The sequence below is a fragment of the Xenopus tropicalis genome, chromosome 7 (assembly GCF_000004195.4).
Source record: "Xenopus tropicalis strain Nigerian chromosome 7, UCB_Xtro_10.0, whole genome shotgun sequence".
NCBI lineage: Eukaryota > Metazoa > Chordata > Amphibia > Anura > Pipidae > Xenopus > Xenopus tropicalis.
The window spans coordinates 89,059,345-89,086,971 of record NC_030683.2 but is presented as its reverse complement, the minus strand read 5'-3'; the positions used below and the strand labels follow the sequence as shown (position 1 = coordinate 89,086,971).

Sequence of the window (27,627 nt, the reverse complement as noted above, 5' to 3'; positions counted from 1 at the left end):
AGTAAATTAGAACATTGTGTAAAGTATGCATTTACATACATGTATTGTAAGGCTTACGCATTTACATAGGTGAAACATAGCAGTGGTGGTTTTAAGACACAAGCATATCATGTTTAACCCCTAGGGGTAGAAAACTTATATTTGTATATGGATACATAACTATTGGTCTCATTCTGAGACGGCAAAGCCTCCCTAAATCATATTTATTCTCCACCTATGTCAACCCTACATCCACATAATATCTACTTAGCTTTCATATATATATATATATATATATATATATATATATATATATATATATATAATATATATAATATATATATATATGTATAGAGTAGAATGTATGAAGCCGGCACTCACGTATAAAGTATGGTAGTCACTGGATGCCTGGGTGCAGTGTTGAAAAACGGAAAATTTACAGCAACATAAATACCGCACTCACAGGACTTATGGTGAAGAAAAAAGTTCATTTATTGTTCAAACATCAAACTGACGTTTCGGCTGTGTCCACAGCCTTTTTCAAAGTGTGTATGCAGTCAAACCCACCCTACATTTAACCTCAATCTGGCGCCAAACAGAACTGATGATGTCATGCATTCCAAGGATGATGCTCCCCCCACTCGTGTACACTATCAAAATTAAACATAAGAAAACCATTTCTGTTTTTTGCTTTTTGGTTTTCTTATGTTTAATTTTGATAGTGTACACGAGTGAGGGGAGCATCATCCTTGGAATGCATGACGTCATCAGTTCTGTTTGGCGCCAGATTGAGGTTAAATGTGGGGTGGGTTTGACTGCATACACACTTTGAAAAAGGCTGTGGACACAGCCGAAACGTCAGTTTGATGTTTGAACAATAAATTAACTTTATTATATTTATTATATTATATGAACTTTATTATATTTATTTTATTATATATATATATATATATATATATAAAATATATATATATATATTTTTTTTGCAGTTGTCAGGAAATTGGCCCCTATGGCCAGTTTATTCTCATAATGCTCATTCCTTGCCTTAGTGTGTGAGTTTCATTCTTGCTCAGCATGGCCTATATTAATCCCAGGGATTCTGGAAGCCTTCCATTGCATTATTGCCTACTATTTCAGATGTATGATCACTTCAAGTATACCAAGCAAATCCATTGTAGCATTGTCTCTAAACCATGAAAATAGTAAAAAAAAAAAAAAAAGCTAAACAATGCTTAAATCCTGCAGATAATTACTGAACATTTAAGGGACAAATGAAACAGGCACTGTTGTAGAAATAACCTTTACTACACTGTAATGTGACTTGGTTGTATAACAGTGCCTTAAACAGTAATCTCTGTATGTACAGTATAGCAACAGGTATGCACATTATTACACAATGTGAATAATTATGCTGGTGTGTACTATCTGGCAATCTGTTTTAGGCCAAACACATACTTTGTGCTGTATATGTGGGTATATGTGCTGTATATGTGTATGGACCATGCCAGTCCTGTGTCCTGTCAGATCATTTGTCTTGCTTTATGATCCTTTTTCATAGTGCAGAAGTTCAATAAAATTAAGCTACCCTTCCATACTCTTCCTCGTACAGGATTAGAAATAAATATCAGTGAGCAAAGAGCATGCAGTATTACAACTCTTGTGGGGAAATGTAATAAAAGTCATAAACGGCTAAAAAAATGCGCACAAATAAGAATAAAAATTCGCATTTCGCAAAGTAATATTGTTTATTAGACTGTTATTGCATTGCGAATTTTAACTGCACATTGCAAACTTTTAAGGCATGCTTGAAGGTGACATAATCTTTTGGAGCAAAAGTAACAACTTTTTAATTTAGAAGTTTTATTACATACAGTGCACAGTGTTGCAAACAATAAAATTCACTTTCTTCCACTGTTGGAAGTAGTCTATTTGGGTGTAATATTACAAATATCAATTTGATCTTTGATCTTGTCTTGCCAAGCTGGGGAAGCAACCCACTTTTCTTTTATCTGCCCATTGTATGGGGAACCCTGATGGGCCTACCCGACCAATATCTGGCCAAAAACTGTCCAGGTGTTAATCGGGTAGGTATGATTTCTTTTGTTATAACAGGGTCTGCATTGGCTTATTGATCCGGTTCTCTCTTCAGCAGCTCCTATTCTCATTGCCCGAGGGCCAAATGATTGGATTACTCCGATATCCCTGACCTTAGTTGGGCATATTGGGGGGAAGGTCTGCTCAATTGACGTCCTCCCCAAACGAGCGAATCTTTTAGTGTATGGCCACCTTTAGGGTAAGGCCAAACGAGGTGGATTGTCAGCATGCGTTTAAGCGCTAAGTGTTGGGTTAGTTGGTGGATATCGCCCATGTGTGTCTACACCCAGGAAGATTCAATGCTTCAGGGTACAGGCACAATTATAACATTGTCCAGGTTTACGGGCAGATTGTCGGCCTGTGCTTAAACGCCTTGTTTGGCCTTACCCTTAGACTGGTAATAATCATTAATGTATTACTGAGAGCAGAAACCTATGTTGCCAAATAATGCAGCAGTGTCTTCCTCAGGACCTGATATGCTTGTGATAACACTTGATTTTTTCAAGGCTTTACATTTTTAGGCATAAAGCAGCCTGAAATTGTAGGCCACAGGCAGCCTGTGGATAGCCAAACTTTGGGCTGCTGTTTATTATTCCCTACAGAAGCTCAGAGCAGACAACTGCCTAAAATCTACCGTAGTTACGTTTATATTTTTAGGTTGCTGAAGCCCAAAGATGCAGCCGTCTGGAAGAAGCATAATCCTTTGGGGGTGGCACTGCTCCATTGCTTGGAAATGTGATTTTATGTTAATAAAAACAAAATATCTAAAATAGATTAGGGTAATTTATTAAAAGTACATTTTAGTGGGTTTTGTTTTTCGAAATAATGATAAACGATATATTTTCCTGTCAACAACTGACAATAAAACTACATTTATATGGGCAATGCCACATGGTTTTGCACTTACACACCACTGACCAACTTCTTGTGGGCTTTCTCTGATCTAGGATCTCAGAGATGAAGGCTCTGATTTTTCGCTTTTGTTAACCATACGTATTACTGCAATTTTGAGGAAACTGCACTGGTGGCTCTATGGAATTGATGAATTATAGGTACATCTATAGGTTGCATACGGAGAATGTTTGGGGTTAGCCCCTGCAGTAGGATCGCATTAGGCATGACAGTGTTATGGAAACGTGAATGAGTGGAGGGGATTGCACTTTGGCTAACCCTCCCCATCATGAGAAAATCTGCAGAAGCAGACACGCCAGGGCTGTGGGGATTGCATGGTTCCTGTCCAGCATAACTCCAGGAAAACCTCCCAACCTCTGTGTGGCCTGGATGCCTTCCAGAGAAGTCAGAGGAATAGATGAAGAAAGCATTTTAGGGTGGGGAAAAGAGCGAGTGTGTTGGAGGAGGAATATCTGGTTTAGACTTTAGTTTCCATCTGGAAGGGAGATGGCCCTTGTTTGTGTTGCCAGGTTAGGGGAGAGGGTGATGTGGCTAGTGTTTATTAGCAGATAAAAGAGAGCTTTTTGTGTGTGCATGGCCAGATCTTTAACAGTTGATGCTGGCAGAAGACTAGTAAACAACGGTTGATTCCAGTAAGGAGGCGGGAGAGACCTGCGGCTTTCTATAGGATCAGTGTTTGGCAAACAAAAAGTGCGGTTGTTTTTCTTCTGTCTGGTGAGAGACTTGACAGGGTGGGATTATCTGGCTCCCGGAGGGAACTATTGCCAGACATTTTCATTTTATTAAAGAGTGAGACAAGCCTTAAACACAGTGTCATCCTGCAGACAGAAGATGGGCTCAGCCAGTCTAAAGCTCCTGTTGTCACAGTGTAGGGTGACTGAAATCCTAGGCCGACTGTATAAAGTGACACCATGGCATGTTTCCTTTTTAAAGATCAATTTTCACAGGAGAAACAATGTTTGCCCTTTGTATTTATGTCTATACATAGTGACAGACTTTGCACCAGACTCCTTCTCTAACTGTCCCGGATCATTGATTTTTGGCTTCTTGTTCCGTCAGACTAGTCTTGAAAAGGTAGCACGCCATTCTGCTTTCTTCCGTCTTCTAACAACGCTATAAAAAAAGAGAACCGCCACAAATCTCTTCTCATAGCAGTAAAAGTTCTCCTTCTATTTCCATATTATATATTTTCCTTCCAATGGAAAGGACAGCCCATCTGATTAAAGGCATACAATCTTTTGATTGTTGCTGCAGAATTAAATAGATTTTGAGCATATCTGTGGTCTTTGTGGTTGGAAGTCTGAGCAGGGGTTAACAACACATGATGAAATCAATTGGCCCGGAGCGCATTACTGGAGCGAACAAAGCTTTGCCCTATTCCTTCCATTCCCAGTTTAATCCCTCGGGCAGGGTGCGTGAGCGGAAGGTGGATTTATTGCAATTGGAGTGGCATCCACTGTGGGATCAGAGTGAGGGGCGGACAGGGCTTGGCATGAGGTTAAGATTCCATCTCGTCTTCCTGTGGGAAAACTCTAGGGGAGGGAGAATTACTGAGCATCTTCATGGCTCTGAAATCCATGACTTCCCCCGTCCAAATGAATGCTGGGATCTGTTATCACCTGGCCCGTTGCCTTCCATCCCGCCAGAGGCTGCACACACAGGAATAGAAAATTGTTACCATGAAAAATGTGAGGATTAATTGCCAGTTGCGCAGCACAGTCATTGTGTGTTGAACTCACTTACTGAGCACTGAACACCATTCCGCTGCCAGGGATGGGAATGTATGGCTACTTAGTGTATTCCTGCTGCCCAGTGTAGCATTTGTGTGCTGTGGTGCATATGAGAGCAGCTTGTATTACAGTATCTGTTTTACTCGGGGTGGGGCTGTCATCGGGGTGGGGTAAATGGGCATTTGCTTTTGGACCCCAGCATCAAAGGGAGCCAGGGAGTGGACTAGATAAAAGTTCAAAGAAAATATGATATTCTATAGCAGTTGTTAGATATTTTGAGTATTTGCATTAGCGGTGTTCAGTCTGTAATTTTGCAGCTGCTCTTAAACTACATTTCCCAGCACCCCATCAACAGCAAATTCAATGATTGTGGGGATTTACTGTGTGATACACTTATATCTAAGCAGATTCTAAAATGTAGCGAATACTTCACCTGCTATAGAAAATTATATGTTTTTTTAGAAGACATATAAAAGCTCAAGGGTCAAATATCCTGTATTCCAGCTGTTGTAAGTACCAGCATGTTTTGGGGTTATGTAAAAAGCCACTAAGTTTGCCCAGATACCATAACCCAAAGCAACCAATTAGAAGGTAGAATTTACTGGTAACCCATTTAAAAGCAAACATATAGCATACTGCACCTGGGCAAATTCAATTCCTTGTATAATACAAGATAGTTTGACCCCAAGAGGATTCTAGATAAGGCATGTAGGTGCTACCCCTCCTGTCCCCAAACATATTCATAATTCATACACACAAGCTAGGGTGTGTATGCAGGTCGCAACGGGGCCCTGCATGACAGATGTTAAGGGCACACTGCATGAGGTGCAGAGCACAGCCAGACCCCACATGTACGTTCTTGCTGCATGAGCACTGTCTGGGGTCTTTGTCATTGTGATTTATTGTTAGATATTTTGTTGAGGGAGCCTCAAAATAGTCTTTTACTGGGGCCCTTCAAAGTCTAGTTCTACCTTCTAGTGGCATTGTTTATGTGTCATAAGCATAGCCTGCCAGCAGACAAGGCAGAGTTAAGTGGGTGGCAGCTTGTTTTAACCGTGTAATGCGTAACCCTGTAATGACTTTATCTATTGATTATATGAAGGCCATTAGCACTTATTGTTAAAGAAAAGTCAATACTTGAAAAGCCTTGTGAACCATTTGTCTCCTGTTAAAGGACATATCAAATTTAGCAGCATGCAGCGCAAATCCCTTAATGCCTTGCATGCCTGAAGCAGCCGTACTCTCAGGAGCAGAAAGCAGAGACAGATACACGGAATCCAGAGGCTTGAAGGCTGCAGAAAGAAAGATCATTTTAGCCTCCCCATTGCCAAAAAGTATCAAATCACTGGCTTTGCCTTGGTTTCTTCTGCATGCACAAAATCACATACATCTTCTCTTTAACCTCGTTAACCTGCTAAGTAGTGCATCTAACTAACAAGAATGCCTTTGGTCTATAATGTGCCTTTCATAAGGGTAAAATTTACCCTACATGTAACTTATATGTACATTGGTATTGTGGTATTTTCATTATTTATTTATTTTTGTTCATCTGCTTAGCTACCATTTGCACCTGTGGAAGGTCATAGACCGACCACAGGGCTACACTTACTGAATTTTCTTATTTCCATAAAGACATTGCTGGCCAAATGTAGAGACCACATAAGCCTTAATGATTAATTAGTTCATCTGCAACTTTGTCTAAAGTGGAATGGCTCAATAAAGCTTTACAACACATGTAAGCCTTATGATGACACAATAATATTTATGACGTCCCTTTACATTTTTTGATTGAAAATGGAATCATTATGAAGGATCAGCTATGTCATAAGCCCTTCCATTGAGTTGTCATTTTAAAGTTCAGTGTAATTGATTTCCAGTTGTTCTATAGGAGGAGGGCTGCGGGATTCCTTCCCATTTCCATTATGGAAATCACTGAGGGGCAGGAACAAGTGCGTCTTCTAATTGCAGCATGCCGACTGCAGCTTTGTAGGTTCACACTTCCTCCCACCAGTGGTCCTATGGGAACCGTATCTATGGCAACAATGCACCTAGGCCCTGCTGGACAGGGTTAATCATGCCTTGTAAAAGCTTGTAATGTGTTTTGGCTGTGCGCCTGTGAGATGGAGGTGTTTGAGAGTGCATTAGGGAGCAGTGCATCAGTGCACAGAAAGCTGCAAGGGTTATCTTGCTTCCGTTTTATAGCGCCTTGTACACAGCTCTTCCTCTAAAGGTGGCCATACACGCACCGATATTATCGTACGAAACCTCGTTTCGTACGATAATCGGTGCGTGTATGGTATGTCGGCGAGTCGACCGATATTGCAGGAACCTGCTGATATCGGACGACTCACCGATCGGACCAGTTGGAAAATTTTGATCGGGCGCCATAGAAGGCGCCTGACCAAAATTCTCCCTTCAGATCTGAATCGGCAGAAGGAGGTAGAAATCCTATTGTTTCTACCTCCTTACCTGCCGATTCAGCCCTGAATGGTGTGTGGCGGATCTTACGATGTTTCGTTCGACCGATGGTCGTACGAAACATCGTTAGATCGCCACGTGTATGGCCACCTTAAGTTGTGAATATGGGAGACGTTTATAACACAAGTGGTCTTCCACATCTCATAACTGAGTCAGTTTGATATTTGCTCTTCCTTTTGATAATAAGTATTACTTTAAATATGGCTTGGCCAATCATCTGTGCTTACAGTTAGTAAGGCTAGGTGGTTCCCTCTGTCTGTTTTTCTGGAACAAGATTTTCAGGCACAAAGCCTTCCCTGGTATTTGTTCCTGAGGCAGCTCAATGTCAGTCAGTGCTGTGGCACTTTTGGTGTTTTCTTTTAATCGCTATATATATAAATGACCTGCAAAGGAAGCAGTAATGACTGGTTGGTGCATATGTGTGGCAAACATGCTTTTCTGGGGCTGGATGTGAGTATTCTGCTAAAGAACTTGTGAAGAATGTTTCTAGTATAAACCCTGCAGGTTGATCAGCTGTGGATTTATCTGCAGTATTACATGTAGGCCATGCTATATGCCCATTTTAAGCTATAAAATTTGTGTTGGTGACCCCAGAATTTGTTATTCCTGCCTAGTGGAACATAGTACAGGTATGGGATCCCTTATCTGAATTACGGAAAGCCTGTCTCCCTTAGACCCCATTTTAATCAAATAATTTAGATTTTTAAAATTGATTTCCTTTTCTTTGTAAAAATAAAACAGTGCTTTGTATTTGATCCCAACTAAGATATAATTAATCCTTATTGGATGTAAAATAATCCTGTTGTGTTTAATTAATGTTTTATTGATTTCTTAGTAGACTTAAGGTATGGAGTTGAAATAACAGAAAGACTTATATGGAATACCTTTGGCCCCGAGCATTCTGGACAACAGGTCCTATACCTGTACTGGTATTTGTTGTTATTCCAATGTTCAAGAGAGTTTTCATAAAAAAAAGGTTTAATTGTAGGAAGTATAGCCATACAAAGAATATCTGCTCCTTTGATGATGTTGCCAAATGAGTAGATCTTTGCCTCATTTGGCCATGTGTGGGGGCAGATTTGTATGTTTGGCCATTGGACCAATGGTGGGGACACAGTACATGCTATGCCATGGCTCCCCATAAAGGTGTATAGGAATACATCACTGTATCATGTGTGTGACATGCATTGTATCATTTGTGCTTTTGTATCATTTGTGGAACCTGGTTTAGGATTTATTATGACAAATAGCTATGTGCTTGCCATTTGTGGTACAGAGATGAGATTTTGCATTTGTGTGCTATATTTGTGGTATAGGGATGAGATTGAGAATTGGTGTGATATAGTTGTGGTGTAGGCAATCCGATTTTGTAAGGAGGATTTTTGTATTCTGCCATGAAATTGTGTGCATTGTAGCAATGTGTGCAATGTATGGGTAGCTGTGTGATATTTGTGTAGGAAAGCTGTGCCACACGGTTGGACCCACTTATATTTAGGACATATAATTTTGTAGGACTCGCTATGCTGATGTGTGTCCATTTATCACTCTCTGAAAGCAGTCATATTATTGTACCTGTGTGTTATACTAATGTGCAAATAAGCTGGTGTGCAGCTGTTATTGAACATTGCTTATTGTGTGAAGAGAGCATCGTGAAACGGTTAAATTTTGCCTGATTCCCACATTGCATCCTATATAAAAGCCGCCTCACGTCTGGCAGCCTCGTCTCCCCATGATTACAGCTAATTACATCGACCGGACACCTCCTCGCCCCCGCCATGCAGCTTTAATTGACCGTTATTCATCTGCAGGCTGTCCGGGTGGCAGAGCACTTGGCAGCCCAGCGACAGAGGCCTCGGCTAATTGTCGGGCCTGGGGGATTAGGCCAGGTGATTACACACTTCACGGTGTAATTACATAAGCATCGCTTGGCTGCTGCCCCGGCTCCAAGCCGAAGGTCACTTTCTGCGTTACCTGAGATTAATTGGAGCTGCCAGAGGAGTGCGAGGAGCTGGCGGAGCGCTGATACGATTAGCAGGACGTTTCAACAGCGAGGAATCGATGGCCGCTCTTCCCAGACAACAACGAGCTGTGCAATTAGTTTAGTGCTGAGTGTGGTGTGAGAGAAAGATAGAGGAAAAAAGAGGTGCAGAGAGGGGGAAAGCAATAAGTGGTGAGTAGGAAAGAGAAATGTGAGGGTGTGGAGTCTGGAGACTGCAAAATGGAAAGAAATGGTGATCCCACACAGGGTGAATATGTAAATTTAATGGAGAAGATTACCAAATTAGAGATTTTTTTTAAGGGGCATACTACTTATGATTTGGGCAACATTTTTCTAGGAAAGTTAGAGGGTGCGTTTCTGGGTACATCTTAAAAGCAGTTATTACTAGTATACAGTAATTACAGTAATTTTTATTTTTACTGCAGATTTCAACCAAGAGGTGCAAGCTACCTGTATATTGGGATGTGCACCCAAGGTGTAGTAGATGTTAAGCTATTGTGGTATTGCTAATATGAGAATGGCAGGTATGATTTATCTCCTAAGGTGCTAAAGGCTAATGCGCTGGGTGGGTTATCCATCCACTTGTCCTAAGTGCGCGACTGGATCACTTGGAAGAAATGATTGCCTACACAGTACCACATCAAACAATCACTTCCTAAAGGCCAGGCCATTGGTTGGTTTAATTTTGTAGACTGGCCATCCTGTTCATAGCAGAACAGGGAATTAACCAATTGCATAAATAGCCTGTGAATGTGGCCAGTGTAAAGCATCAGAACATTTATAACAATATAAATAGAATATAAGTTCTGCTTATGAACAGTGTATAATTGCCTTATGTTGCACAGAAAGCAGCATAATAGTCCCTTCTATGTTGAAACAAACAATGTGTCTTCTAAATCATGGATTGCAAGGTTCTAATTGTGCTTGGGCTCATAAAGATAAGCCAGGCATTTCATTTACCATTATAATCCATTTTCTGAGGTGATTAAGGCACTGATAACTCTGAAATCAATACTGTGCTTTAGTCCTTCCCTCATTGACTGTTCCAATGTTATGTTAAAGAATTCCATATAATATTACATATGTGGTGGCAGTTGTTAAAACAATGTCTACCTATGTGTGCCTAATTCATTCTATTTTCCTTCCTAGGGAGATGTCACACCCACCCCCCCTTCTATCACCACAGAATGCCCCACACATTGCTTTGGGACCTCACTTACGACCACCTTTCCTTGGTGTCCCCTCAGCTTTGTGCCAGACTCCAGGTAGGTGTACTCTTGATGCCAGGCACTAGACATGCCGTAATATCCATGATTGAGGAATTTGGATACAAGGTAGATGCTAGTAAGGCAGTTTAAATGGAAGGGTATAGAGCAGGCCCGGACTGGCAATCTGTGGATTCTGGCACATGCCATAAGGGCTGCTGCTGCTGCATGATGCCATAGACAGTCACTATTAAATGGGCCTGTAGAGGGCTCTTAAGGCATCTGTGTAGTTGAAATGCCAGGACCTGAAGAAGCATTTTTGCAATTTTGCAATATTATTGCAATAAATATGCATTATAGAAAATTAAGCTTTTAGGAGATATTCACCTTGCTAATTCCCAGTGAACCGCAATAACCTTTCTAACAACAATTGCGATGCAGGGGGCTTGCCGACACCATTTTCACACTCAGGTTGGGCACAGCTGCTGCAATCCCTGATGCAGTCCAGTGATTCGGCGCATATATGACAGAAGAGGCACGGGGACATGTGCATCAGTGCTTGAAGCTGGCTGTGCCCAACCTGCATGTGACGAAAGCCCTGCTGTGGAGGACTGAGAAACAGTGCTGGCAATGGTAGAGCTTTTCAATTCTACTCTAAAGAACGCAAAATATCAAAAGTAGCCTTTGTTTTCCTAAGAAATGAACTATTTCTATCAGACTGTTTATAGCTGAAAGGAAATGGTTTATTATGCCATTGTTTCCCCTGCCAGTGGCGTCATGCACCTGAGTTCTGCTGGAGTGTGCAGCACCATGATCCTCTTCTAGTTGGTCTAGCATTACTAAGGATGATGGATGGTCCTTGTGGCATGCCAAAGCACGATGGCCGATATCACAGACCATTTCATTTCAGTGTCACACTGACTAACTAGGGCAGATTAATCTTGATTAGCCTTTTCATCTGGTATATGCCCTTAAAGAATACTAATACATTAAGTTTTTATACTTTAAAGGAGAAAGAAAGGTAAAAACTAAGTAAGCTTTATCAGAAAGGTAAATACAGCCATAAGCACTCACAGAAACGCTGCACTGACTTCTCTGAAAAAAGATTAGTTGTGTCTGTAATTCCTGTGCCACAGACACGCGGCTCTTTCCTGCACCCCCCTCCCTCAAGAATGCTAAGAACTCACTCCCCCCCTTAGGAATGTGGATCTGAGCCAATCAGCAGGAAGCTGACTCTTAGGGGGAGATTTACTAATCCACGAACGTCCGAAGGCGTCCGAATGTGTTATATTATTTTTCGTAGTGATTGGTATTTTTGCGACTTTTTCGTAGCTGTTGCGACTTTTTCGTATGTTCCGTGACTTTTCCGTCGCCGTCGCAACTTTTTTGTATATTTTCCACTACTTTTTCGCCACCGTCGCAAAAAAATCGGATTGGTTTTTCCGTCGTTTACAATCACTCAAAATATGATAAAGTTGCGATGGCGACGAAAAAGTTTCGACAAATACGATAAAGTCGCGATGGCGACGAAAAAGTCGCAAAATTTTTGTTTCCAATACGATTCGGATTTGTGGATTAGTAAATCTCCCCCATAGTCTTGCTAACTGAGCATGTTCAGTTTGGTCTGCATGTCTGTGCAGGAGTGAGGCATTATGGGAACTTTCTTTACCCAGCTCAGCGTTTTTTCTTCCTGTTTGGCTTCTGATCATCTGAACTGGTGAAATATGGGGAGACTTAAGGGCACTATTGAGAGAACTGAAGGTATGCCTGCATCTTGAGATTAACTCTTTATTGGCCTTTCCTTCTCCTTTAATACAAGGCTTACCGTGAAAATGTCACAAAAAGCTAGAACCTTCATAATTTTGGATTGGGCCAAATGCGAAGTCCTTTACAAAAGATTTGTTTGCAAGCTGAAACTAATCTAAACTCTAATTTGCATATTCTAATTGAGAAAAATAAAAAAATAGCTTCAAGTGTGAACAAGTCACATTCAGTTATCCAGAACTATAATGTAACATGACTTTAAGGGTTTGTATTTGGTTTGGTCAAATACTTTTAAAAGTGGTACATTTATTAGTTCCTGCATTTGGTGCATCCCTATGGATTATTATTCTTTTCCTTTATGTTTTCATTTTAAAGACCTTCCATGTACAAAACAGATGCTGAGTAGGGCCCTCGTCTCTCATTGAATAAGAATATTATACAATAGAAGCCTTGAGATTGTTACTTTTAGTACACTTTCACTTTTTATTTATAAACCCATGTATTTTTGTTTTACATCTGTTTATAGTCCTGTTGCCCTTTGTCAACTGTCCTCATTTTTTGCCTCTCTTAAGGCTATGGGTTCCTTCAACCAGCACAAGCAGAAATATTTGCACGACAGCAGGAGATGTTAAGGAAGCAGAATCTGGCCAGGTAAACAAATATATATATATATACATAATATATAATATTTTTGAAGAAAGCATGCTCACATTTTTTTTTGGGGGGGGGGGGGCTCACTCTTTTCCCTATTGCCTTACTTTGTTTTCTGTTTCATTCTATGACATAATCTTTTTCCATCAATCAGTGATTTATTATTTATGAAGAAACTGTATAACACTGTAGTAGAACAAATGTTTTAGATTTTTAAACCCTTTGCGGTCCCAAATATTTTTTTTACACCCATTTATAGACCAATAAATCATAGCCATGCAGTAGTATATACTACTATTAATATACAAGACAGTATATTCATATAAAATCTCACTCTAATTGGTCTCTGTCAGGCATGACACAGACCAATGGTCAAGTCAGGCATGCACAGCATTGTAATGGACTGCACATAACATTGGCACAAAACTAATATATTAATTGACAAGGATTAAGTACAGGTCCCTGTACTAGGTGCATTTTCTGTAGCAGCTGTACGCAAAGTGTGGTGTTGTCTTTTTGAGGCAACAAAGCAGTTTATGGCTGGGCCAGCCTTAATTCTAGTAAGGGTGAGATTTAGGTGCATGTGCTGATTTAATGCCTGGGATATCCCTGGATATTTTCATATATCTGTAACTTTGTCATAAGTTAAGTAAAACTAGATAAAACATTAGACCAAAAAGAGAGTCCTAAACCCAAATGTTATGAACAGATCTGTTTCAGCATCTTCAGTCCCACTAGATATATACCATTTTATCATGTGTTGTTTCCTTTTCAAGACTTGAGATGTCTGCAGAAATCATACGTCAGAAAGAACTGGAAAATCTACATCGCCAGAGGCTTTTGGCTGGAGATCCTTTGACACTTCATCCTGGGTTACCACCTGATCACCCTGCCCTGAGGAATGTTCATGAACTCCCTGAGGGTCACCCGCTAAGAGAGGAGTTATCCCGGAGGAATGCCATGTTGGTCCTTCGACACAACAATACACCACTATTGTCCCTTAACCATCAAGGTGTCTCAAGTGCGCCACCACCAAAAGAATCTGGGAGTGGCAGGAGATCAAGTCGTAAATCAGTACATCATCGAAACGAACCACAGGTAAATCAGGGAGAAGCCAAGGAACTCTTGGACCAGCACTGTCGGGATGGGGCCTCTGAGGGAAATGATGAGGAGATGAAGGATTCAGAGAGTGAAGCAGAGGAAAAAGCAGATAGCCTCAGAGCCGACCGAGGTGCTTCCTCATCCTCTCATGAACTACATGAAGGCAAAGACACTCTCAAAGGATCAGAGTCCATAAAGGAATCAAATGATGCTCAAACTCACCAAAGCTTGCCCTGTGGTCCATCAGAATCCCCCACCCACCTTTTGGGACCAGGAATCAACAAGGGTGAAAGCAAATATTTGCCATCCAGCTCAGTGCCGCCACCTCAGCCACTCCCTTTTGGATTTCCGTATGCTGTCAATCCTTACTTTCACACAGGTATGTCTAGCCTTTAAAAGGAAAATATACCATTTAATTTTTTTGTCTTACTGATCAGTGCAAATCACTGACAGGTACTGCTATTGTGCACTGTAAGCCAAATATACCTCCATTTTGTGTGTATATTGCTTCCCATAGCCATCCTGTAATGTCATAATTCTTGGCAGGGGATATAGCCTGTCAAAAACACTACGGTCTGATGTCATTGTAGGCATGGCAAATTTAAAAAAGTCAAACAATGGAAATATAAAAACATAGATAAGTCAGAAAAACAACCTGGGCTTGCTCATTGCTTGTACAAAGAGACATTTTAAAGCAATATTAGGGCCGGTATTAACATATACTTATAGCATCATTCTGCCAGAATATAATGGCTTTAAGATATGGTTTGGAGCTGACATAATGGGGCATATTTATTGAAGAGCTAGCCACAGTCTGCCACAATGAGATTCCCACATTTTTTTGTTTTTTTGTATGGGACATATTTAACAAGTGGTGAAAGTTAGAGTTTACTCTTTAATGACTATTACCCTAAAATCCCATACCAATCCATTACAAATAAACTGAGAGCAGCAGAAATGCCATATGTATATTCTTTTTAAAATCTCAAACTGGTCAGTAATGCGCCTATTAAAACTGATATGTTAAGACTAAAAAATGCAGATTTTCTTAAGAACAAAGGAGGTCTACTACACCTTCTAGTTCTCAATGAATCTTAAGAACAGGCAGTTATGTGTTATGCTCAATTCAAGACACTTTAATGTGCCATATGAGCTTTTAATTCACTGGTATTTTCTCATTAATTTTACTTAGTCATTAGAAATATGTTTAAATTTATTAAATTTCATGCTTTCTACCAGACCAGGAAGCCACTCATCAGATGTGGTTTATTTGTACACTTATAAATCAGTCCCCTTTAAAATGTTATTGCTGTATGCTGAACTGTGTGCAAACTAAGCATGAAATGATCTGATGGCATGCCATCACTTGCAGTGCCTTATTGCTGTAAATGGCAAAGGTTAAATGGCATTCGGTGCAGCAGTTATTTCCTCTGTAAACTAAAGATTATTTCCATCTGACTTAGGCCACCTTATTTCAGTGTGCTCATGACTGCTACAGGAAAGTACTTGCCTATCTAGAATATGTTTGCATTTTCAGTAGGATGCAACTCAAACCCTATTAACCCATCATTATACAGAGGTGGGTTGGACTGAACTTTCCGTATACCATCTTCGTATTGTCGACAATGTTAAGCAGATGCAAATAATGGTTTCATATAGACCTTGTGCTATGTGAACAGAATAGAGGACCAAAGCAAATAATACAATATGGTTAAAAATGCTGCACTTAATATAGTGAACTTGCTGTACCAACCCTGAGTTTTAGCAACCTTATTACATTAATGATCTGTGCCTTTAAATTTGTAACCAGCAGCTCCCAATCTTGGAATCTTGTTAGGCCATCATTTAAGTGTCGGTGGCACTGCACATGCTCAGAGCGTTCTGGGCTGCTGTTGAGAAGCTAAGCTTAGGGGGTCATGAAGATCATCAAAACATTAGCAGAAAGTGAGGTTATATCTCTTGTAAGGAGATAAGGGTAGAGGACTAATTATTAAACAATTGTGATGCAGAACACACTGTTCTTTTTACCCTTACATGTAAGTGAATAAGAAGGGTAACATCATCACTGCTAATGGGCATTGGTGGCCTTGGGCTGGTATCAGAGCCCAAAACATAAGGTGTAGCGTTTCTAGCCTAATTGTTAAGTTTATGGAATTATTGTTGCAGTTGGAAGCTGTGAAATGGTTAAGGAAAGAGCCATTGGGTGATTGACAGATGAGCGCTGATGCATGTGTGTGTGGGAACACCCCATCTTCCCTCCGCCTTTCCCTCCCTTCCTCGTCTGTCCAGGCGCACGCAGGCTGTAATTGAGTGAGACAGCTGTGTCGGGACTGGATTTAGCAATATTGATTTTGCAATACATTAGGAGAATGGAATTCCTATCACTGTTCCAAAGGCTTCCTGTTAAAGAACCCCCCCCCTCGCCATTGCCATTATTGCCTGCTATTATCAAAGATGTAGAACCCCCAGATTTGGTTCTGAAAAACTGAATCAAACAGGAAACAATCAACGAAAATGAAAAACGGTTGCCAGTTATAACTTTGGATATCCGGCAACTGAATTTGCTAAGCAGCTGGGCCCAATGTGAGCTTAGATTGGGTATCATATTGGGATAACCACATATCCACCTGCAAATGTAGATTTCTTTGTTTTTGTCTTGATATGAAGCTACTGCCCCCATCATCCTCACTGACAATATGCAATGCCATTCTTGTTTAAAAGTGCAATTTGACATTCAAGGATTTCCTAGAGTTTAAACAACAGTATTAATAAGGGCTAGGTAAATGTGAAAATAGCAGTGGCCCCTAAGCCTAGCATTTACATGTCCTCTACTTCTGAGTCTACATTTCAGAAAGCACAATTTGCCCAAAATTATCATATTTTTTACTTAATTCAGTGGAGCAGTGCTCCAGGATATCAAAGCCGTAGCATGACACCAAATCTCTCCCACACGTTTTAGAGAGGTGTGTCACTTTATCTCTTCCTCAGGTATATCAATATCATGATTTATTTATACATCACAATAATATTCATATTGACTATTGATATTGCTCACTGGTTGGATAGTAATCATTAAATTCTCTCTAAAATGGATCCACTCTGGTAACTTGACTATGGTATGTGCTGATAGATAACAAAAAGATAAATAAAGCCTGTTAAACTTCTATAAATGATTGCCCATTTCATGATATCCACCCAGGCAAGTGTTACGATTAAAAATTGCTATTTGATTGTTCAACAATTATAATTTAGTACACTATTAAACAGCAATTAATAGATTAGCAATGAAACATCTTCCAGTGTTCTTATTAAGCCTGTTCTTCCTGTGGGCGTTAGCCAGGAGGCTGACTGTGAGCAGAGAGAGATGCTGTGGGATTTTATTGTTAGTAATGAAGCTGAGCCGGGCTTACCAGATCTTCGGATGATTGGAGGGCACATAAAATGGCAATTAACAGTGTTGCGCTGACTGCAGATTGATCATATTTAAAGGGAAGATCTAACCTTTCTATAAGCAGGGCTTATCGTCTTTTAATTTCTATTTAAATAGACTGTAAATTATGAAGGATCGCCAGGATTATTGTGTTTAGCTGTGGCAGAGCCAAGAGCAAAACAGACTTTGCGGCCATTCAGGTGTTGTTAAACTGCAGCTCAGGTGTCAGTAGGTGTTGGAGGTTGTACCTGAACAGCAAGTAAAGGGAAAGAAGTTGGCTAATAGGGATTTAAATGATTTGTCACCATCTCATCCACCTATACCTGATTTTTCGAAGGGCTGTGACAGACAGGGAGATTAGTTGCCGCGTGACAAATCGCCCTGATATGCCATCCCACCTGCTAGAATGTAAATCTCCTTTGGGATGGCATACGCGGCGCCAAAATCGGCGACGTTTCCTCTCAAAGCAACTTTGGCGATTTCAGCAAATTGCCACGCCGCGTGTGCCATCCCACCGGCAATTTACATTCTAGCCGATGGGATGGCATATCGGGGAGATTAGTCGCCCACGACAAGGGAGATTTGTTGCGCTGCAACTAATCTCCCCGTCTTTCACAGCCCTTGGCCGCAGTACCTCCCCAGCGCTTATTACCTAATAAAACAAAACATAATTCCAAGCAACTATCCAATGTGAATGTAATGAACATTTTTAGTGCTTTAAAAGTTATTTGTAAATGTAATTGCTAATGAAAGCAGCATTTTCTGAACTCCTGGTTGTTACTTTCTAAACAATGTTGCAAAGGTCGGTCTCGTCCAGCAAGTCAGGTCTGTTGGTCCACTGCCTTGTGTTACATTGTTTTAGTCAGAGCCACCAGGGCAGAGAATAGAAAAGAACTGGATAACACTGCTTTTAATAGCTTTTAATTATATATACAAATATGTCAAAAACCATTGCACATTTGTGATGAATGTATATTGCAAAGTTGCTTAGAATTATGTTTTCTTTTATTAGGCAAAAAATTATATTTTGGGTTGACTTGTCCTTCAACCCAATGCATTGAGTCCATCTTGTACAGTCTATGAATAAACTTGTCGAGAATGATTAATGTCCAACCTTTCTGTGTATACTTGCTGTTTTACAGCACCCTGTTTTTGGGTGTCAGGGAACTTGCTACTGCTTGGCCACCCTAATACATATCTGAGGATAACTCATTATGTGGGACTCATTTCCAGTGTGTGCAGGTTGGTGGTTAGGTATATGCTGCTGCATTACTTGCCTACATACATTTACTGTTTGCTGGTGTCAGCCATTGACTCCAGCTTAGATGGTTCTGTTAATGATTCTCTGTTTCAAACAATTATTTCATAAACCAAAGCATTTCCTTTTCCTTTCCTTTCCTTGATTTAGTGATAACTGGATTTGGAGAGTTTTTTTTTTTTTTTTTTAACTTTGTGCATATTTTCCTTTAACACCAAAACAAGATATTACAAAAGAGAATTTGACTCCTATTTATTCTGTAATTATGCAATGTGAATGGCTGTCGCAATAAATGGTCTGAGAATTTAGAGGATAAATCATTTGGCCTTTGTCCACATTACAAACTTTATTCTGCCAGCCCTGTGCCTTCTAATCTTACCCCTGTATTGCTCGCATTGAGGCCCAGCTGGCACTGGGTGTTGGGGAAGGCATACCAAGGGTCTGAAAACTGTATATCTGTTATGAAAAAGCTCTTGGTGCCAAACACATCAATTTAACACAAGCTGAGAAACACACCAATCTTTGCAGGCCCATAGTTTAGGGTTACCAGATTTGGAAATTCAAATGAACTGTACTGATTGCAATGTAATTTAAATGTAGTCAGCCCTGCAATATGCATTCATTGAACTACAACTCTCTGGTCTCCCTACAGTCTGGCTGTTGGTGGGAGGGTTATAGTCTGATATTGACAATTGCTGTACAGTTCCAGAAAAATGGTTTAGTTCTCACAGGGGCCGTCCAGTGGCCTTTGCCATCCTGATGTGGCCTTCCAGTTGTCCAACACTTACCTTTCCGAGCATTGGAGCAGGTTAAGGGGGGACACATTGCTAGTACAATTGTGCTCTCTACAGAGCTAAAATTCCATTTTAAAAGGTGAAATTTTGGCTCTGGAAGTTACCAGGGTCAGCTTTTTTCCCGCAACCGGTGACTTGCCACATGACAGCAGCACCCCTGTAAAAAAGAGACAGAAATAGCTCCAACTGTTGATGATGATGAATATTTCCTTTAGATGATACTGTTTCTGTGGGCTCAGGATGGGTTCTATACTTTTGATGACACAAGTCAGCTGCTTCTTGGCTTTATGAGGTCTGTCTGACTTATACCTGGCCAACAATAGAGCAGATATCGAACAGCTTTAAAAATCCCATTGGACAAGGAGTGCATTGCTGCATTGATACAATCCATCTAGTGGGCCTCTGTAGTCCCCAGTGCATATGGGTGGCCAAATCTGGCATGGGTCTGCTTGTTTAGCCATACTCTCAACCACCTTACGTATACTAAAAATAATGTCTAATATTATCAAGAACATATTATGGTCGAAGGGCATTTTCTAGTGTTGTGGAGCCCAGGGTAAATGCCCTCTATGCTCTGCCTTAATATAGATATTTTGTGGCACAGCAAGGTATGAGCTTACTGCACAACCCTTTGGAAACTGCTTTTCCCTGTTTTACTAATTAAACCAATTGAGCTCTGAGCCTTTGCAGAACCTGTTGGGCAGCACAGCTCCTATGGCTCTGGCTGTCAGGGGACATTGGAACCAGACTGGGCCTATCACTCTCCTGAGACAACAGACCATCTCCAGCAGGGATCGAAGGAGCATATTTCATGCTTTCTTTGAAGGGGTTAAAGGCCAGTTACTTAATGATAAAAACCTCCAGCGCAGGGATGACTTTAGGGACCCTGGAGCCCTTTAAAGCTGGGGCTAGGGCAGCCTGCGCAGCTGTGCATCCTGTCACCGTGCTGTAATACTGCCTGACCTCTGCGCTCCATGTGTCTGCATAGCTATGAGCTCTGGGAGGGTGAGGGGAAGGGAGGGAGGGAGCTGTTTATCAGTGCCAGCTCTGGCCTCCATCCTGTCTGTCTCTAACTCTCCATGACTGACCTTGTCTTCCCTCCAGTGTGTGAGATATGGGACTGCCAGCAACTGCTTCCCCTCTCCTCTCCTCACACACCCCAGGGACAGCTCAGGAAGCTGAAATCCTTTATATCGATCTCAACCCTGAATACAATTAACACAACCTGGCAGGAGCTGGCTTTCATTGCAGCCTGCTTCACCCCTACATATCTGCACTGCCACTCAACATTGGGGGATTTGGTCACTACTGGGGTCCTGCAAAATCCTTTTGACGTGTTTGGTAGAAGTGAAAGGCCCTTTGACCTGTCTTTAGGTTAAAATATTGCTTCCAAGTGCTTTACTCATTATGAGGTCTATAGAGATGGAGAGCTTATGCATTTGTGTCAGTGACGTTAATTGCAGGTGGAATTGTCAGCCTCCATTCCGAGCTACTTCTCAGACTAACTGACAACTCTTGCTTCTTCGTCTCCGTTCTGCCAGACATTGTGGCAACTTATTGGCTGCGGAAGTGGCTAATTGGGATGCTGTTCCCAACTCTAGCTACCTACCTTTTCAGGGAGAGGTTGGCCTTGGAAAGCTAGTGTCAGGGTCTGACCTCAGGCAGTGCATGGATTAAATGAGCTGAATTCATTTATCGTTCCCTCGTCAAACCCATGAATCCACACTGACCTCTCCTTTTCCTGCTTGGTTAGTTACACACACATGAAACCTTTTACATGTTGGGGTGCCCGGTTTGTCCCAGTGCTACAGTTTGCTGGGACAGCCTTGCAACCCTTTCAGTGTTCAGAGGGATCCAGCAAGGGAGGATTGTGGGAGTCTGTGCCCTGCATGGTGTTGACAGGTCATTAAAGATGGATGTTAGACTAAAGAATATATTCATCTTGCTGCCTTCTTGTTTTCTTTATGGGATTTTAATGATTAATGCCTTCTTTTCTCCCTCTCCCCTGTTTCCTCACACAACCTCCTCATCTCTTTCTCCCCTTGTCTCTCTGTTCTCTTCACCTCCTCATTTATCTGCTCATCTCAGGTGCCATGGGGGGGCTCTTCCTGGATGGGGAAGAAAGTGTTGTGCTGGAGGACCTCAGCAAATGGACAGTAGAGGATGTGTGCAGCTTTGTGGGCAGCCTGTCTGGCTGCGCTGAATACACACAGGTAATCATCCATTTCTTCTATCCAGCCATTTTCTCATCTTAAATATATATATATATATATATATATATATATATATATCTCAACCCCTTTCCATCCCCATCATTCTGCCCTCACTCCACATGGTTGCTTTGCTGTCTCATTATATATTTTTATTTAAATTCCCTTCATGTTACTCTTCTTCCTGGCCGCACACCACTCAATTTTCTCTTTATTGCGCTGCCTATTTTGTTCCTCATTAGGATAAGGTAGCTAGAAGTCGCTCATTAGAGGCTAGAGAATGTCCTTTCACTGTCTTTCTATCCCTCCCCTCATTTCTGCTTCGGGTCTGTGCCACAGTGGGAGAGAAGAGTCTGTGGCTGTTTTTCCTTTTCCCCTGTGCTAATCCCCTCGTGACACGCTTCATTAAAACCACCTGCACCGCCACACTTCCCCTCCCCGCAGATGGGAACAAGCACAGGAGGCTGTGTGTGCTACACAGGCATGGAAATGCCTTGAAGAAAGGAAGGAGAAAAGCTAGAAGGGGGTTGGTAAAGTGTGGGTAAAATGGAGGAATTCTATGGAAACTGATGAGGGGAGAGAAGTATTTTGGGAGGTAAGCCAGGGAGGGAACTGTGAAGGGGAGTGTGAAGAGACAAGGGTAGCGCTGTGGTGTCAGAAAGCATGTTTGAATATATGTGCTGTTTGATGGCCAATGTATGAAGACATGGTCTGCGTAGTTATACAGTTCCAATCTAACAGTCTGGTTAAGCATATAGCTTCCGTCTTTTCTGTGCATTCAACGTGCTGCTCTGTAATCCGTCCAAATGACTGGACCGTAAAGGAGGCCTGGCCAGAATTTTTACATGGAGACCCGCAGCAAAAGGGCTGTAGACTGGTGTTGCAGACTCTCTGGGCGATTTACAGTGGAAAGAGCTCCCATGCTTTTAATTGCACATTTCATTCACATAGATGTGTTTGTGTGTATCATAAGCTGTATTTAATGTGGTTAATATCAGGTCTAGATCTAATGGTTTTATTTAGTGTTGGTCTCCCTCCCAATGGGCACAGGCCAACAGAGATGAACTGGGCCACTTGACACCTGAGGTGCCATGTAGGACACCATGTGACAATGCATCTGAGCGCAAGCTCTAAGCAAAATAAGAAAAATATTAAATGAGAACTATGGCTAAACAAATGTTACTTCTTTGTAAGGTTATAATGTAGAATTTACATTATTTAAAAACAATGTTTTTACAGTGTCCTTTTGCACTGTTAATGGTATGATGGTACTAAGTAATGCCCTACATATATGGTATTAAGCATCCTTGTGCGTGTGTGTGAGGCATTTAGTACTCCTTAGTGCAAAAGCATTAAGGGGTGCAAGAGCAACTTATTGACTTGCAACTTATGATGTGGGTAGGGCGTGTGCCTGTGTGTCTCACTCAATCCGCCCCTCATAAACACAGCACTGCCAAACACTGTGCCTTCGAGTCTTTTTGCTTTTAGTCAACCACAGTGTGCCTTCTGCTGCTGTCTTCTGTACTGGGGGTTTGTTTAATGAATGATTATGGTAACATTTGGCCCAGTTGTTTACCCCAAGAGCCAAAGCACAAGGGCACATACAAATCATTTCTGTGCATGAGTACATTCATGGCTATATTTGTCAGAGCTGCATGGGACTCTGCATGGGTACTTACTAGGTTATTGGCACAAGCAGTTCATTTGATAGTTAATATGAAACAACAAGAATGCTGAGCATTCAGACAAAAGAAAATGTGCCCATTGGCATGGCCAGTATCATAATTTTTGGTACAATCCTGAGAGATGCACAACAGATATTTGGGCTAACCTTTAATTGACTGAATTGCAATTGGTGTTTATCCAGTTTTATTATATATTTCTATACAGCAAGATGCAATATTAAGTAAATACAGTAATGGATGCAAAGTGCATGCCCATATCAGAATACTGCTTTTTAAAAGTTTCCCAGTAAATGTTACTTGCTAACACAATCAGAGGGCATAAGGATGGGTGGTGGCCACCTTGTATGACGTGATCAGTGATATTCTATAACAATTAGCAATTTGTTTTTTTTTATTATTGCTTAGCATCGGTCCATCTATAACACAATAAAAGTTTATTTAAAGATGGACTTCAAGTACTCTCCAAGTAACAGATTCAGAGAAACTATGGAGAAAGAAAGCAAAGCATACAAAATATAGACTCTCACTTCTCATTAGACCAAGGGAAAATTAAAATGAAGATATTGTGGACTATTAAGCTGGCCATACAGTAAAAGATCTGCTTGTTTGGTGAACTCTCCAATATGCCCACCTTGAGATGTGGATGCAGCCATTGGAACGAGGACCATATCACCAAGCCAATACAGTCCTCATTCTTGGGATCTTTAAACCTGCCAGATATTAGTCGGGTAGGCCAGCCTGAGTGCTCCAGATACAGGCAGATAAGATGCAGACTCAGACTAAAGGGGCAAATTGGCAGCTAAAATCTGCCCGTGCAGTGCCACTCTGCACCTTTAGTTTGTGCCAGACCCTGTACCAGAAACATGAGCTGTGCTGATTAACAAAACACATTGTTATAGACCAGAATTGGAGCTTATATTTGAGTTAATGATAGTTCTAATGATCCGTTTTACAAGTGAAACCCTGTCTCTTTGCAGGTATTCCGGGAGCACAGTATAGATGGTGAAACACTGCCTTTGCTGACTGAAGAACACTTATTGAACAACATGGGACTAAAATTGGGCCCTGCATTAAAGATCCGAGCACAGGTACAAACATTTCAATAACACCTATACAAGTAGAATGCTTTAGAGCAAATGTTTGTTATGACTGGAGGACCAATATATATACATATATTGTGTATGTATTGTCTGTATTGGTTTTTAAATAATATGTTGCTTGCAAAACTTCCACAAAAAGAAATGGAAGAATATTTAGCCTGTGAGCTATTTTGTGCAATGCTGGGTTTTGCTTGCTCACAGTCTGTGGCTTTAGATTCTATGACACACTTGCACGCTAACAGAACCTAATAGGATTGTGCTATGGCCTGCAGGCCTTATAATAAAGTGGTAACTGCAGTTTATGGCTTTCTCTACAGCCCTGGCTGTTTATGACGGGTGTAATAAAAAGGTTCTTTGGCCAATTGTTCCCCCTGGATCAATTCGTTAGAAATGTGCTGCGGTTTGAGCAGAGCGAGGAGGGGGCAGGATAGCAGGTTTACTCTCCAAGGCCACGTTATTGCATTGGGGGAGGGGAATCAAATTGTAGGGTGTGCGTGCAGAAATCTATGCTGCAAGGCCTTCACACTGGTCCTGTCCTTTAATACACATTAGTGTGGGCTAAAGTTCATGTAGTGTGGGTTAATAGCCTAGTAGATATATTGCGCTGGTGCCAAACAGCCAGTATAAAGCCAACTCATTCAACTCTTTAATGGAATCACTTCCCAAAGTGGCAGCTGGATCACAGCAAAAAGGTTCTTCCCTGCCCATTTTTGGGTTATATTGTCAGTGCAGGCTGACTTTATACAAATTCTTTTTAGAAAACCCTAATCCTCTCTCTCACCCAGTGAATGGGTTAATGAGAACTAGCGGTAGCAACCTTTGAATCAGTTTAACTGCTTGTGCCAGAGATCTGCATTTCATCTTGTCCAAGCACATGTTCTTCCTGGTACAGCGTCAACCCATAAACATCAGAAACCCACCCATAACACCGAGGCTGCAAAGACTTTTGCAAGTCAAATGCCTTAAAGGAGAAGTAGACCCAAAAATTACAGCTTGATTAAATTAATTTTCCTGTTTCCAAATGTATTTTTCATTAATGTTCCCAATCTTTTAAATAAATAATGTGGCAAATCAAATGCATTTCATTGTCAGTGTTGCAGTCCTGTATTCCCTGCAAAGCACTCTTGCATCAGTTGTACATCATATAATAAGTAGAACCCCAGTAGATTGCGAATAGATATGAATCTTTGGAGAGAAAAAAAAACCTTTGCAGACTCTATCTTTAAACTAGTGCTCCCCCCAGATCCCAGTAGATACTTTCATCCTGCCCAGAGTTGCGTTGGGGTTGACTTTGGAGGAAAGAAGATGAGATGGCAAGTTCCTGCAGGTGCCAACAGGGCAAGCAATTTACAGAGATGTCAATAAAGAAAATGTTTTGTCCAGACAATAAGTGACATTCTCATATATGTAGATAAGAAAAAGATTGAGCCTATCCTTACATGTGCTGTCTCATATTCATTTTCAGGTCGCCAAGAGAATCGGACGGGTCCTATACATGGCCAGCTTTCCAGTGGCCTTTCCCCTGCAGCACCCAGGTTTGCGAGCAGCAGAAAGAGACCTTGGGGCTGGCGAGATCCGCCCACCCTCTACTGGAAGTGCTGGCTCCCCATATGGCAGCACCCTTCTGCCCCCAAGCCGTATCTCACCAAAGCATGAGAATGGAGGCACTACTTACCTTAACGAACCTGCTAAATCTCTGTCCTAACTCTGGCTAGAAAATAACCAGATTATTAAAGCTCTGTTTTGCTGGAGCTTGGAGCACAAAGGGGACTTTGCTTAGGGTACCAGAGGTCCCTTATGCTGCTTGAAACACTGAGATTTAACTCTTCTAAAGGACAGATAACTTGGCAAGCCCAAAAATCCCTAAAAACTCAGTGGGGGAGATACAAATAGATAAATATATGTATGTATGTATGTATATATATTTTTATTTCAATTAATAGCTTTGTAAAGAGATTAAAGCTAAATTAGAGGGGCTGGTGGGAGTAAAACTTCAAGTGATAGCTATACCTGGATAAATGGCAAATGGGGCAAGGCAGGGTCAACCAAGGGTGTAACAATTCAGATCTCACCATGAGGCTGCTAAGGGGCCTGTGAGTACAATGTGCTTTACTTATGTGCAGTGATCATATTCCCCTGCCCGGCTACGTGTGGGTAGGGCACATTAAGGTTTGTTTTGGTGTCCGTTGATTTCTAGTTACATCCTGAGAGCTAATCATAATCAGCCACATATATGCAGTCAAGATATCCCATCCCAAAACTGTTGGTTATTATACCAACTCATAAGATGGTAAGGGGATAAAAACTTCTTTAAACTCAGTTGAAGGTAGGCAAGGCCTCTGAACCAAAGTTGGATCTGAAGAAGCCTATCTGGTGACAGCAGAAGATATCAGAGAGAATAATAGGACAGTGGCCTTTTTCTCTGTTATGGTTTTGTACCAAGCAGTTGTCCCTTTAGTCTGTTTCCCATCTATGCATCTCCAGCAATCTTCTATTGTACCAAAGAAAATAACACGCTGCCTTGTCCCCTCGGCAGCTGCTACAGTGGTGAATTGGGATTTCTTTGGTTGGTGCTGCTTAAAGGAATTTTATATCCTGTCAATCTTTATGCCCCAGTCAGTGATTGATAACAACAAATGAATGTTGTAATGGACCTTCCAATGCCTTCTTGCTTTCTGCCTTTGCTTTGCCTGGTCATGCTTATACAGAGGAGGTGAGGATATTTTGTTGAGGGAGAGGGGTGGAGTGGCCAAGGACAAGGTCTTTATCGGCTCTGGACAATCCTTCAGTTAATAATGTGATTCCTTGCTGGGGTTTGCACAGTGACAACTGGCCACGGAGGAGACAGCGGAGCACAGAGACAAGCAGTTCCCACCGCAGACTCTGTTTTGGGCAACAAGCGCTACTGTCGCAAGCCCTGTGCTCACTATACTACTGTGAATGGACAGAACTGAGAGCGGCGGCACCCATGGAATATCGGAATCCCGTGCAACAGTTAGATATGGTACTTGCCCTTGTGTGTTTTCAGGGTTTGTTTTGTTTACACGTTGCACGTCTCATTTTCAGTTCATCGGAATTCCCTCAACAATTATATTAATTTCTACTGGGAGAAGAAATGAAATCCACGGTACAATTAGCATTTCTTTATACTGTAAAATAATAATAATAATCAGCCCTAAACAGATCATCATATAATGCTGCACAGCAGCTTGTTTCAATAAAAAAAAAAACAAAGAA

The 27,627-nt window shown here is 41.3% G+C and overlaps 1 protein-coding gene across 15 annotated transcripts in view; it reads left to right on the top strand.

The window, feature by feature from the left end:
* samd11 (sterile alpha motif domain containing 11) overlaps window positions 1-27,627 on the top strand; it is a 113,624-nt gene extending 85,997 nt beyond the window's left edge. For 14 of the 15 annotated variants that reach the window (XM_012965906.3, XM_012965908.3, XM_012965902.3 and 11 more), the window contains 6 exon segments: window positions 10,342-10,457; window positions 12,734-12,812; window positions 13,589-14,292; window positions 21,484-21,608; window positions 24,268-24,378; window positions 25,856-27,627. In XM_012965906.3, coding sequence (XP_012821360.2) covers window positions 10,342-10,457; window positions 12,734-12,812; window positions 13,589-14,292; window positions 21,484-21,608; window positions 24,268-24,378; window positions 25,856-26,095 — 1,375 coding nt within the window. In that variant the 3' untranslated portion in view covers window positions 26,096-27,627. 15 annotated transcript variants of the gene reach the window in all.